At 36.1% G+C, this 12,790-nt stretch overlaps 1 protein-coding gene, 1 long non-coding RNA gene and 1 other non-coding gene across 3 annotated transcripts; 1 reads left to right on the forward strand and 2 right to left on the reverse strand.

Annotated features, from left to right (window-relative positions):
- The first annotated feature begins 198 nt into the window (after nt 1–198).
- LOC141605593 (rhodanese-like domain-containing protein 7) lies at nt 199–3,592 on the forward strand. The gene is made up of 5 exons (XM_074424431.1): nt 199–567; nt 1,315–1,566; nt 1,657–1,755; nt 2,117–2,404; nt 3,005–3,592. The coding sequence occupies exons 1-5, from the start codon at nt 211–213 to the stop codon at nt 3,359–3,361; spliced, it is 1,353 nt and encodes a 450-aa protein (XP_074280532.1). The 5' UTR covers nt 199–210; the 3' UTR covers nt 3,362–3,592.
- A 1,359-nt stretch (nt 3,593–4,951) lies between these two features.
- TRNAP-AGG (transfer RNA proline (anticodon AGG)) lies at nt 4,952–5,023 on the reverse strand. The gene has a single exon. It is a non-coding gene; the product is annotated as a tRNA-Pro (tRNA).
- Nucleotides 5,024–5,466: 443 nt separating this feature from the next.
- LOC141605594 (uncharacterized) lies at nt 5,467–6,487 on the reverse strand. The gene is made up of 2 exons (XR_012526395.1): nt 6,161–6,487; nt 5,467–5,732 (listed from the first exon to the last, which is right to left on the reverse strand). It is a non-coding gene; the product is annotated as an uncharacterized LOC141605594 (long non-coding RNA).
- Between the last annotated feature and the right edge of the window lie 6,303 nt (nt 6,488–12,790).

Here is a 12,790-nt window from a genome sequence, read left to right on the forward strand (position 1 = left end):
TTTTATATAATCACACAAGTTTGAGCCGCTCGCGAGCTTTTCGAGTCGAGCCAGTGTTTGCTCGACTTAACTCGTTAAACTCTCGAGTCGAGCTTACACGAACCGAGTTTTAACCGAGCCGATCTTGAGTTATTCGAAAGCTGTTTTGTCTCATTAACACCTCTAAGCGGGACGGAGGGAATATATTTAATGGGAAAATGAGAGTGTGGAATGTGGATAGTGATATTGAGAAGGAAAATGCAATCGACGAGCATAATAAGGTGGTACACTAGTACACTAACCACCGCATTCCTGACCTTCCGAAAACTCTCCAATTGTACTCTCCTTTCCTCTCCCATGAAACCCTACGCCGCTGCACCCTTCTCTCCCACAACCATCACCACCACCACCACCACCGCCTCCACCGTAGCCGCACTACCACTCAATTCCTCCTCCTCCTCCTTTGAAACCACATCCGCCGATTCGCCGACGACGAACTCGCTGGTAGTGGTGTCTTTTTACAAGTTCGCTGATTTTCATGACCACGCCGACCTCCGTAACCCCCTTAAGCTTCTCTGCCAACAATTGGTATTTTCTCATTTCCTTGTTTCTTCTATTTCTGCTCTTTTTTGTTCATCGAGCTTTTTTAAGTCGTCGTTGCTGTGCAATTGTAGAGGTTACTTTAGATACGACATTAGCTAAAGGTAACCAATTTGCGTTAGGATCCTCTCCATTTCCTCTAATAACGATCCGATGAATATTTAGCTCCATCAAAAATGGATACTTGCTGCCGGACTACATAATAACTTGGCATCTTCCCATACCAATCTCAACTATGCATAATATTTGCGCCCCTCATCCGTCCCAATTATTTGTTTAACTTTGTTTTCTTCTTTGTGATGGTTATTTTAATCAAAGGTAAACAAATGTTTGGGAGAAAGGGAGTATATTATATTTGTGCCCCTCATCGCTACTTACAATTGAAAGAAATTGTATCTTCATTCTACAACTTATAATCACCCCTCCCGCTTCATACTTACCAACTTGTACTACACCATATATTGACAAGATGAGTCAAAGTTATCGTAGTAATACTGAATGCCGACTTTGCTAATGCTTTCTATTGGTGTCAGTTTCATTCCTGGATTATTTATTACTTTTTGATATGTCCATCAAATGTTACCAGTGTTCTCTGACTCCATTATTCTGCAATTGTCTCATGCTTGATTTCATTTTCCTTGTTGCTTTATACAATTATATGCTACTATTTTGTTTTTGACACCTTAAACCTGTAAGGTCGCATTATGCACTCCTCACCCTCCTGATATTGATCAGCGTGTTTCAGGTGGTATCATTCTTGCACCAGAAGGGATAAACGGCAGCATATGTGGTACCCGTGATTCAGTGGACCGTGTTCTTAAGTTTATTCAATCTGATAGCCGTCTCAGAGGCCTAAGGCAGATTGAAACGCCTGTGACTGCTGAAGATGAAGAAATTCACCATGGACACACTAGCAAATCTCCTGTTGGAGCTGGAGAAGATGCTCCCTTTCGATGGGATCATGTAAGGGTCAAGCTAAAGAAAGAGGTACATTTTAGTACCTATACAATTTTTCTTTAAATCCTTTAATTGAATATTATCTGTTCTGTGTTAACATTCATGTTTACATGTAAGCAGATCGTCTCCCTCGGAATGCCTAGTGTTCTACCAACAGAGAGAGTTGGAACCTACGTTAGCCCTAAAGAGTGGAACACATTGATAAGTGATCCCAATACGGTGAGTAAAACATACTATCAATGCATGCTTGCATTGTAAAATTTGGTACTTCCGGTCATATTTGACATATCTGCAGTAACCCTGCTCATATTAGATTTCTTACTCCCTACTAAAGCCTGAAAAAACACAAAATCCAACTACTTCTGAGTTTTGATGCAGAACATTACTTTGATGTCCTACTCTCTACTCAAGTCTGGTAAAACAAACAAGTCCAACAACTTCTGAGTCTTGACGCAAAACATTACTGAGTAATCTTTTGCATCAAAACTCGGAAGTTGTTGGACTTTGTTTTGACAGGCTCGAGTAGGGAATGTCGCCATTTATATAGGCGTTAATTCTGAACACTTTTGATATGTTTTAGGTGGTTATCGATGTGCGCAATGGCTATGAAACTAGAATTGGGAAATTCAAAGGAGCAGTTGATCCATGCACAACAGCTTTTAGAGAATTTCCGTATTGGGTAGAAAATAATCATGAACTGTCTGGTTCGGACAGTCTGCCTTCACAGGAAGCGCAGGATAACGGAAGAATTGAAAGTCAAGAGGACAACAGTCTGTGCAAGTCTCCGCCACGTGTTGCCATGTACTGTACCGGAGGGATTCGCTGTGAGAAGGCTTCTAGCTATCTCTTAAGCAAAGGTTTCAAAGAGGTAATAATGCACATTGTTATCTGAAGCTCCTATCGACTGCGATGAACTAGTTCTAGATATGATTTGGCCAATGGTGTACCAATTCGTATGCATACTGTGCTCTTCCATTCTGTGTTCTTTTTGCCTGTAAAAAACGTAGATTGGTTGCACGACTTTCACATTATGACGTGGGGTATTATCAAAATGGCAAATAATATAGTATTATGTTTCCTCCTTTATCATGTTTTTACGATAAGAACGTGTATTTTTGTTGAGCGAGAGAGTCGATAGATTCTTGGCTTACCACATCATCCTACACTCGAGCTAGTGATAAAATCATAATTGGAGTTGACTACATTTCACATTAATAAAAATGCAGTATTTTAGTGAGATAACAAAAAAAAGAGTGCTCTTTGGCTAGGAATCTAGGATATATGGGGACGTACACTGCGTGTACCTATAAATTTTTCTCAGAAATTTTTTTACCCCTATTTTCTTAAAAGCAATTTTCTGCTTCCAATTCCTGTGTGCTGAAATTTTGGGGCAAAAGATGGATCCCTTTATTTATTTGTTGTTTCATTAAATTATTTCTTTCATTGTGCATTTGATATGACTCATCAGGTTTATCATTTACGAGGGGGCATTTTGAAGTATCTGGAGGAAGTTCCAGAATCTGAAAGCCTTTGGGAGGGAGAGTGCTTTGTCTTCGATAAACGGGTTTCTGTAGAACATGGGTTGGCCCAGGGAACTTATAAACTCTGCTATGGATGCAAGCAACCTGTGAGTGATGCTGATATGGAGTCTCCTATGTACGAATATGCGGTTTCCTGCCCCTACTGTTTCTCGACCAAGTCGGAGGAAGAAAAAGAGAGGGCTAGGGCCCGTCAAAGGCAATTTGAGAACTGGGGTATTATTGGTGGGCCGCACAAGGGCCGGCGTCCTACACAAGACTCCGATGTGATGTCGAAATCCATCTAGGCTAGTATTTTCCAAAATCTCTTCCTTTTGAGGTTGCTTTTTTTTTTTTTTTTATTACAATGTTTGTCTTTTAGCCCTCTTAGATTTAAACAACGCGGATTTCATTGCTTCTTTGGTTGTAATGACTAGTGATCATAGCTAATTAAGTTGAACTAAAAATACAATGCAATACTTGTACTAATGCCTAAACTTTGAAGGATCTATTCAACCAAAACAAACCTTTGGCGCTTTTGGGAGTCTCTTCATTTTGATGTTCTTTCGGTGAAGTGTTATGTCAATGACTTGGAGCTCCAGGGCTTTGAGTCTCTTGTGTGGGTGCTGGTATTGAACTTTACTACATCGAGTTGGCTTAGTTGGATGGGCATTAATCGAGTTTGCATGATAGGAGGATATTCTGTATTTGGAAATTGGAATTAGGCCTGGCAAATGGGTCAGTTGGGTCGGGTCATTTTCGGGTCAATAACTTATCGGGTCATTTTTGGGTCATGATTTTGCCTTAATTAAGTCATTTCGGGTCAATCGGGTTAAATTGGGTCACTTCGGGCCTGTTGGGTCACTTTCGGGTGATACATTTCGGGTCTCGGGTTGGGTTATTCGGGTCGGGTCAGCTTTGTCAGGTCTAATTGAAATGCTCACAAGCTTAGGGGGTGTTTGGTTGAGACTCAAATCCATTCCAATCTCATATGAATTCTAATGAATTCTAATTTCATCTCAATCTCTTAGAATCTCATATTTTTATTTGATTCAACGGTACTCCATCCCATTTTTATCGTCCCTTTTTTTGGGAGGATAATATTAAGGGATGAACCTACTTTATTAAATAGAGTTAGAGATAAACATTGGTAAAAAAGTGGACACAAAGTTGGAATGGAAGGAATAGTTGTGAACTGCAATTTGCGAACTACCAACAGTGCTCCTAAATCTGTCTAGCGCATTCACAATCATATTCCGTAGTCAGTTAACATCAACTTTTTTTAAGTGCCACTGTACCTACCAAGTAACTAAACTACATTGCAGAATTCTTGGGTATTTCTGAAAACAGGAGGAAACAGATTTGTAAGAAATGAAGCACCAAAATTTACAGGATGATCATCTCAGCATTTCCTGCAATACAAAAAATGAGTTGCTTTTCTTCCTGCATACACATCAATTAAGGCAGCTCCTTTTATCACAGCCGTTGCATATCGCCATGCTGATGGCACCGTTTACCATCGTCTTCTCAACCTCGTCGACATTCGTTTTGGAAGTAGACCTTGGTTAGTAAAAACGGATTTCTTTTGGAAGGCGTGCGTTTTTGCCAAACAGGATGGATCGAGATCACCCCACTCACCCAGCGGTGAATGTTTCTGGAGCGGGGCGGGTTGTCCAACGATTATATTATTTCGGGTATTGAGTACCCAGCCACACTAGTTATAATTGGGGGGTTGGACTTGTTGCAAGACCGAAAACGGGTTTAAGTGATCTGGAAAACAAGTAGAGTTGGTAGATTATCCAGGTGCAGATCATGGACTGTTTTTTGCAGCCGGATCTCCAGAATATAACATGTTAATCGGAATAGCGGGGGAGTTTGTGCAAAAAATAAAAATAAATGGGGCATTCCGAGAATTGAACTCGGGACCTCTCGCACCCTAAGCGAGAATCATACCACTAGACCAAATGCCCATTCTTGTTATTTCTCTATTTTGTTGCCTTTTTGTATCTTCGTTAGGTTGCAAACCCAATCATCCATCTAGAGTATTTTGGAATCAATTTTTAAAATAACTAGGTTTAAACCCGTGAAATTCACGGATTTGCCTTGATGATTTTAATGTTGTATACTTATAATTAAACGCTTCTACTAGTATTTTTGTGATGATGATATTATTTATTTTATAGTGAGAACTTTTTTATTTCGTTTTCATAAAAAGAACTTGTATTGTGAAAAAAACACTTTATAAAATTTATGATCGATAAGCACTTGGATGTCAAGCGTTCGATAATATGACTTTGATTTGATTTCTCATTTATATGAAACCTCAAGTCACCATTAATGGTGATATCACTGATACTTATGTATAAGAGGCAAGGAAGATAAATAAAGTAGATAGAAAAAGATGAACAATAAATCTTGTAATATCTATCTATTTATTATTCAGCAACTCTCCTATAGGACCGTCCTATAGCATAGGACGAGCCCAATAGGAGAAAGTAGCCCAAATCAAAACAAAACAACTATAAAAAAATGAAAGCCTTCAAAATCCTAGCAACTAAACACATGATGAACAACCGCTATAGCAGACTTTGCAGTCCTAAGTTCCCGTCCTCGTCCCTACTATATCTACCGTCCATGCCATCTCTGCCACCACCGTCTCTGCCGCGCGTTCGCAACTGACTGAAGAACACCGATCAAGTCATCAGCATGCCGATTTTGGATTTGAAATTGGATGGTTCTACTTCTCTCTTCTGATTACTATTTCAACTTGAATACTTAATATTTCAGATTGAAAACTATAATCTTTAGGTTAAAGCATATGGACTTTATATTTTTAAAATACTCAACCCATGAACTTATTTTAACAACTAAGCTTTTTAATTTCAAAAGTAACAATTTTATTAATTGAATTTTTGATATATTATGACTAATTGATTGATAGCTTCTTCTATATTTTTTGTGAAGTACTATGATTTTAGTTTAATGACTATAGTTTTACTATGACAAATTCATGTTCAAGACTTTGGCTGTCTTTAATTTCATGAAGTATGTATTCTATCTTTGATTGTTTTGATTAGACAACAGAGTTCATTAAGTTAAAAACTTACGGATTTGTGATGAAAGCGTCGATATTCATGAGCGAGCCAGATGATGAGGTCATGATCGGTGAAGGCGGAAAATCCGGCATTAAACTGGTGGCTTAGGGAGGACGGACTTATGGTGTGCCATTGGGGGAAGTAGAGTTGCTGGTACCATGGAGAAAATATTGAGAGACGGAGTGTGAGAGACAGAGAGAGGATACAAGAGTTTGGGTTTTATTTTATTGGGCTTGTCTAAGAAAATGATTGGTTTTAGTTAATGGACTGGTCTTATGGTATAAGACCGTCCTATTAAACAATAAAGGAAGCTTTTTTCGAGCGATTACAGAGAGTCTAGCTTTTACGAACTACTTAGTACAAAAGATAATATAGACAATTTTCCTTATAAAAATAGATTAAAAAAACTCTAATAAAACAATGAGATAGAGCTTATGAGCAAATAGACTTGATAATGGAAACAAACTCTAATAAAACAACGAGATAGAGTTTATGAGCAAATAGACCTGATAATGGACACTGATAATCAGCCAATGTTATATATACTTCATCGATGACATTGGTTCATCATTCAACTTTCTTTCTATTGTTTTCACTTATTGTTTTGGTTTATCTCATGGCATTGATCCTGCTTGATTTATTTATTTTTATTTTTTGCAGCGCAATTACGCTTACATCGTGTGAAACTGTGAATTTTGAGCGAAATCATACTTTGATGTGTATGAGTCATTGTAGAGATATGGAGAAAAAATTTTAATATTTTTTTTATTGCCTTTTCCTTTATATTGTATGTTAAGTTTTATCTTTATTTGTTGGACCATATAGATATATGATCAAGTTTTGATAATGACAAGTGTGTGCTTCGTATTATACATACTCTTGCCTGTAATCGTTTGTTTAGTCTTTAATAGATTGACTTAAGTTTGCAAGTTAAGCAAGTAATGTTATAGCAACCTTGGCTATAACATTGAAGATCTGTGAAGCATCGTTCTAGTAATGTTATAGCAGCTTGAGCTATAACATTGAAGATTCTTAAAGCGTCATAGTAACTGTAACACGTTTCAAGTATGATGATCACTCAAGCAAAAGGCTAGATCAAGTCTATAACAAGCTCAAGATGAAGAGCTTATGATCAAGATAAAGAGAAGATCCTATCACTGAAGATCTCCGGGAAGATTAGCTAGTATAGGACTTCATCTAATAACAGTATCTTAAGAAGTATTGGGAAGGTAAAGTTATAGCTATTTCACCTATAACTTTACTTACCAAACTTAAAGTTATAGCTATTTGTACTATAACTTTGGGTTGCATTTGAATGCATGATTTTAATAGTTTTAAAATGATTTTTCAAAAGATAAAATTCTTCAAACATGTTTCGAAATCATGTGTATATATGAGATAGAGACTTAATTTGGTTTGTTTAGAATGAATAATTTACATTATCCTATTGGTTAGTAAAACGGCTTGTGAGTCGTCATGCTACCTAGGGTTTGCTAAAGTATCTAAACCTAACCCTAATCTACCCCTTGATATTTTGACCTAGGGTTTCGGCCAAGGTGGGCTTCTGAGCCGTGTAGTGTCGACCTTGCTCTCTATGCAATAAAATCTTGTTAGGTCAAATCTATTCTATATTGCCATAAGATATTTTTATATCTTATCAAATATATCTTATGGCAATATAGAATAGATTTGACCTAGATTTACCTTATTTACTTAATCAAAATATTTAGTAGATTAAATTAAGGAAAGATAAGATTTGTTTCTTGTAGAACAACTTACCTTACCTCACGACACCTCTAGGGTTTCGATCAAAACCCTAATGTCTCTCTTCTACTATATATACTCATGATGTTCATCAATTCAACAAGCTTTTCGAAATATAAAAATTCGTTGCAAACAACTTGAGTTTAATTTTATTCAAGTATTTTTTTGTTTTGCATTTGAAAATCTTTACGAAAAGTCGTGTTCTCTAATTTGCATATTATTCTTAAGGTTACGTTATAAGATAATAGTACTTCATATTGTTTCTTACTCGTTCAATTTTGTGAACACTTAGAAGAACAATCAAGTACTTTTTTAGTAACTAAGATAGTCAAAATCGAATATCTAGTGATATCCAAATTGAGTTATAATTAGAGTTAGTTATACGAGTGGATTCATAATTTTGTAATCCGGAGAAAGATACTAAAATTATTAATCGAGAATAGTGGGCGTAGGCTTCGATGTGTGAAGCCGAACCACTTCAAAACCGTGTGACTTTGCAGTTTTCGTTTTCGTTCATTTCATTACGTTCATAATCACTTAATTAATTAGTTAACGGAGTTACTTTTTCACATACGGATTTTACTCTTTCACATACATTTTTTCAGTATCTTTCCATAATATACCCTTTTCCCCAAACCTAAACAAATTAACTCTTACATGTGCCTTTTTCTCCAAAATCGAATCTAATCGCTCTAAAAACTTGGAACAATGAATCAGTTCTTCAATTAGTGAAGTAGCTTATTTATTTATTAATTATTAATATGTTTTTTTGAAATTATTAGGGGTTATCATTTAAAGATCAAAGAAATTCAGAGTTCTTGAATGTCAACATACTCTGGAATTGATCTTCATCGATGTGTCTTTAAGCCAATCCTGAATTGTTTGTTCATGGCTGTGATTTTAATCTTGCATTAGCGTTATGCCTGTAATTCAATTTCAAACATAAAGGAATCAAAGTAAAGTGTTAATTGCATCAACCATATTCATGTACTTCAATTCTTCATCAAGATTAACCATTAAAGCACATGAAATACAACCTCATATGAGTACTCCGCATAATTAGTCAATTAATTAAAGTTTCTTTTGAATAGATTTGTTTCCTTCATATTTAATACTTTGTTGTATAGAAGGATGGATAAGGATAATCAGATAAAGGGGAAGTCGAGGTCGGTTGGAGCAAGGTTAGCCGGAGTGGGTTGCCGAAGGAAGGTGAAGCCGTGAAGTAAAGGGAGATGAGAAAAAATTAATTAGGTGTGGAAATGATAAGGGTAAAATTGTAAAAGTCGTATGTGAAAGAGTAAAATTCGTATGTGAAAAAGCACAACCCTTAGTTAAAGTTTAATCAATAAACTTTAAGTAATTAGTTAGTTTGATATAAAATAAAAAGTGGGCATAAGTTTTTAAATACTCAATTCACCCCCTCCCCCCTCCCCTCGAGTATTTCGACTGTGATAGACTATTCATTATTCTTTAAATATGATTCTTAATGTGTGGTATTGTAGTTTGGTTGTAGATTTCACATTAATTACCTGGGCCAAGTATTTTGGTTTGTCCGTAAGATGTCGGCTACGATAAAGGTACGTTAATGTTGAAAAAAAATATCATCTATTCATCTACATATATAATTTATAATTTTTGTTTAAGTTTATATAAAACAACATAACATTATATTGATTTTGTTTCGAAATATGAGTCATCGTGGTTTTTTATTTATATGTTGTAGGAGAAACCACCAAACATATATAAGTCGACGTTACAACGGTATATACCAAACAAGTTAGTTTTTGAAAACCACAAGTGCAATTGCAAATTATTGAGTAGCGAAGATAATGTTTTACTATATCACATTCAAGTCAATTCTAAATTTTCTAATTTTTGGGCTAATTAAACATCTAATCGTAATGAAGTTCGCTTTCTTCCGACGTTTAAATATGGTTTTGCTGCACTTGCTTCGTGGGAAACAAAATTAAGAAATGTTCCATATTATCATTATGAATTTTTTGAAATTTCGCGAGAGTATTTAGTTACTACAATCTCTTAAAGTTTGGGTTTATGTATAATGCAAACTCCGTATAATGCTTTCTATGAATTTTGTTCAGCCATATATACTCGGACTCTCAGAGTAACTTTTTAAAGTTATTTTGATTTTGTTATCAATTCTAATGGAAAAAATTGATAGTACTAGAGTATGAAAGAACTACATACGTAATGGACAAAGAGGTTGTACTTCTTTACCCTTTATGTATAAAGTTTTTTTAAGTTTCTGGTTAGTTTGATAGTTGTCTTATCCATAATAATCTTATTCATTCCTATGCTTAATTTTCCTAGAAACTTTAATTTTATAGGAATTAAGTTCCTGCATTTAATTTGGGCGAATATGGCAATAGTAATGAGTTTGGACTACTATGGAAAGCATCATCAGATTTCAAAATAGCACGGTCTAATTCGAAAATTTCACCCAATTGAGCACGCCTAACATATTTTTTGACAGTAGCGGAATCGATATAACTAACTCCGTTGAGTTTGCCACCATAGAAATCAAGAGTTAATAAATGAGTAAGATTTTGCCTCTAACAAACTTATCAATTAAAATATCATGATTAATATAATTTCCATCCAATTTGATCAACAATAGAGTAGTGGTATTTTTAATAAGAGAATCATGCACAACAGGCACAAAGTCTATTTCAATAGGATACAAGATCACAAGGTCTATTTTTATATAAACGTTTCTTACATCATAAACCACGATAACTTTCCTCTTGGTCAATGTTAGTATATTGATCGATTTTGTGCGTAGAAAGCTTTGATGCATTATAATGTAATGTGAAGGATTAACGTATATAGTTGACCATGGAAATTAAACAGAGAAAGACATAGATTTTGGGAGCTATTAACGTAATTAGACAGTAATAAAAAACCTAAGAATCGTTGGATGAAGAATAAAACTCTATTAAGATTTCGGATATTGTATGAGATCGATCAGACATAGATTGAAAAGAAGAGAGTAAATTAAAGACGGGTCCTTTGTATCACTATAAGATAACATCATGTTAAAAAATTTAAAATATACCAAGTACATGGTAATCTTTATGCGATAATCACCAGCATAATAATCAAAATTCGCAAATAGATTTAATTAGTTTTTAGTCAAAACAATAACTCTTTTAATATAAAAGCATGATTTTAATATAAAAATCACCAATCAATATTTTTTTTTATTTAGCCAAAAAAATAATTTATTGTTAGCCTTGACTAAATTTTAAAGACAACGATATTACTTCTAGGCCCGTGCAATGCATTACAGGGGCATTAAATCTAGTTGTATTTCAAAAGACGCAAGTGGTTTCAATGAGATATGAGGATATATAGAGAGAGAAATAAGAAAATTTAGCTTTAATCTTTGACTTTGACTCCTAACAAACTTCTAACTACCTTTTACTTTACAATATACTCCGTAGTTAATAATTTTATTATATCTAACCCACTATTTCTAATCCAAGTTAAGCTTTGATGAATTTCGTTTCCACTTTAAAAACAAATCGTTTGTTAATGAAAATCTCAAACTCTTGTGTCACATCATCCTTATTTCAATCCTGCAATGGTGTGTTAAGAATAATTAGGTAATAATGTAATATGTATGTCGACACACATGAAAGTATGCAAAATCAAATTTTAGACATGATCACCGTGGAATGCTTGTTTCATAACTGGCTATACCCTGACTTTGCACAGAATGAGTCGACCTTCATCCACTATGGCGGGGTTTGTTTAAATCGAAGAGAGTAGCATGTTTTGTAGTTGTCACTCTGACTTCACCTGTATATACCAAATTTTTTAGTGTTTTGTACGGAGTCAAACTGTTTAGGAAAATGAAATTATGTGACTTTTAATATGTACTCAGTAACCTATTAGTGTTTAATACTTCTCATTTGAACCTTTGAAAACACACACGGTGGTGGAGCGAGGAAGGGTTAGCAGAGGCGCCTAGAGTAGGCAATGGGCCGTGCTGGGCCGGCCCGCGTGCCGGCCCATCGTGCCTTCCCCAAAAATTGGCCCGGCCCAGGCACAGATATTGGGCTCCTCGGGCCGTGCCGTGCCAGGCCCACTGATCCAAACCTACGTCGCGGCCCGCTCAAGGCACGGCCATTTTCGTGCTCGGGCCGTGCCTGGCCCATGGGCTTTTCGTGCCTTGTCCGTGGGCCGGCCCATGTGCTTTAATATTTTTTTTATTTAAAAAAAACGTTGCATAATTGATATATTTTTAGTACTTTTTGTTTAATAAATGATGATTAATGGTTTAAATATATATTTTATTAAATATTAGTGTAGTTTTAGTTTAATAAATGATGATTAATGGCTTAAATATATATTTTGTTAAATGTTAGTGTACTTTTTATTTAATAAATAATAATAAACGGGCCATTCTTCGTGCCGGGCCGTGCCAAGCCCGTCGTGCCTGGTGCGTGCCGGGCTCCACCGTGCCTGGGCCGTGCCATGCCTAGGCACGGATTTTTGATGAAAATCGCGTCGGAGCCCGTCCAAAGCCCATTCGTGCCGTGCTTCCTCGATTTTCTCGTCGGGCCGGGCCGTGCCGTGCTGTGGGTCGTGCCTGACCGTGCCGCCCACCAGCCCGCGGCCCTTTATGCCAACTCTAGAGGCGCCCGCCCCCGCTGACTCGTAATAACTCTTTCCTTCTCATAAATGCACAACGCGTATGCTGATTCTGGCATTCCATCATTAGCATGATTGCTTTCAAGTGACTTACGACGACATGAGCGCAAGGGAAGGCCATGATTGAAAACATGGAAGTTGTTTTCTAGATTTTTTATTTTTTTGTTACATAATTGTGTTCTACATTTGTAAAATTTTAATGTA

The sequence above is a fragment of the Silene latifolia genome, chromosome 10 (genome assembly GCF_048544455.1).
Source record: "Silene latifolia isolate original U9 population chromosome 10, ASM4854445v1, whole genome shotgun sequence".
In the NCBI taxonomy this organism is placed as follows: Eukaryota; Viridiplantae; Streptophyta; class Magnoliopsida; order Caryophyllales; family Caryophyllaceae; genus Silene; species Silene latifolia.